Source organism: Fopius arisanus, unplaced genomic scaffold (genome assembly GCF_000806365.1).
Source record: "Fopius arisanus strain USDA-PBARC FA_bdor unplaced genomic scaffold, ASM80636v1 scaffold00061, whole genome shotgun sequence".
Classification (NCBI taxonomy): Eukaryota; Metazoa; Arthropoda; class Insecta; order Hymenoptera; family Braconidae; genus Fopius; species Fopius arisanus.
The window spans coordinates 254,016-255,312 of record NW_011887800.1 but is presented as its reverse complement, the minus strand read 5'-3'; the positions used below and the strand labels follow the sequence as shown (position 1 = coordinate 255,312).

The window sequence follows — 1,297 nt, the reverse complement described above, 5'->3', positions numbered from 1 at the left end:
AACTCACTTCGCATTGAATTTTAAGTTTAGCAAGCTCTTCAGGTTTGCAATGGGACTTCAATCTTCTAATCTCCGACTGCCTCTTCCTCTCCTTCCTGTCTCCAGCTGGCAATGCGGCTTCCACAAGATTGCTTGGATCATCGTCTTCATCCTCGCTATTTTCACAGGCACTGCTCTTGTTGTCTGGTCCAGCTAAATCTCTGTGATATTCTTCAGTCCTCGACGCCGAGGAAGAGACACTATCCTCTCGTCGACAGTGTTTCTGATGGCTCTGGTGACGTGAATCCGCTGGTATCACTTCCGCTTTGTCACTGACTTTACCATACATTCGAGTCAAGTCACGACACTCACAGGGTACCACTGTCGAACTTCTCTCAGTATTTTCACGCCATACTTGAATGTCTGTGTTTAGGGCACCAGTAGGATCGACTAAGGAATTCTCCAGTTCTGATGGTCCTAGTACGTCGCATCGCATTATGTCACAGTAATTTGCTAAACACACAGCATCTTCTGCCTGAATCAGACGAAAAGCGGATATCCCACAGGTAAATATTATTTTACAGTTATTATTATCAGTATCCCATTTTTAGTTGAAATAATTTTATAATTAATAATTTTATAGTGGTTTTTCCAAAGTTTAAATGTTTGAAAAGTGTAAAAAAAATGCCGGCAAATTACTGCAAGATCATGATCATGATCATGACATTTTGGAAGTCAACAATTTGTTAGAAAACTGAAAACCCGATAATTTAAAATGATACGAAGAATAATGCAGAACATACTTGAGAGTTAAGAGAAATTTATGGAAAAATATGCAGTAAAACTCACCGTATTAACATTACTCTTATGCCTGCTATCGAAATGCGCCTCCAAATGTTTCTCGGAGTAAAAAGATTTTCCACATAATCCACAAGTCCATTGAGACGTTCTGTGCTGATACTTGGCAGCCTGTTGGGGATAAAATATATCCCGACTCTCGTGAAAGGGACACTCCAGAGGTAATTCCACCTGGTACTTCTTCAGTATCGGTATCCATCTCTAAAAAGTCCGGCGAACCGCAAATAAAACACGACAAAAAATTATAACGATTAAAAACAATTAACTTCATTGATCTAATTACCTTTTGTACGATCCGTCTGACCATTGAAGCACGATCCCGGGGGCATGATATCTTAAATACCGAGGGTCCAGGCCAAGGGATAACAGACAATAGCAGCACCACCACAATCTAAATAATTCAAAATTGACAGTTCAAAGTTTGAAATACTATCGAAAATTCATTAATTGCCAGTTGCAA

At 39.6% G+C, this 1,297-nt stretch overlaps 1 protein-coding gene across 1 annotated transcript in view; it reads right to left on the bottom strand.

Annotated features, from left to right (window-relative positions):
- LOC105268788 (uncharacterized) overlaps positions 1 to 1,297 on the bottom strand; it is a gene marked incomplete in the record, with an annotated part of 5,602 nt that overhangs the window by 1,163 nt on the left and 3,142 nt on the right. The window contains 3 exon segments of the mRNA XM_011308615.1: positions 6 to 514; positions 829 to 1,038; positions 1,121 to 1,228. Of these exon segments, the coding sequence (XP_011306917.1) occupies positions 6 to 514; positions 829 to 1,038; positions 1,121 to 1,228 (827 nt within the window).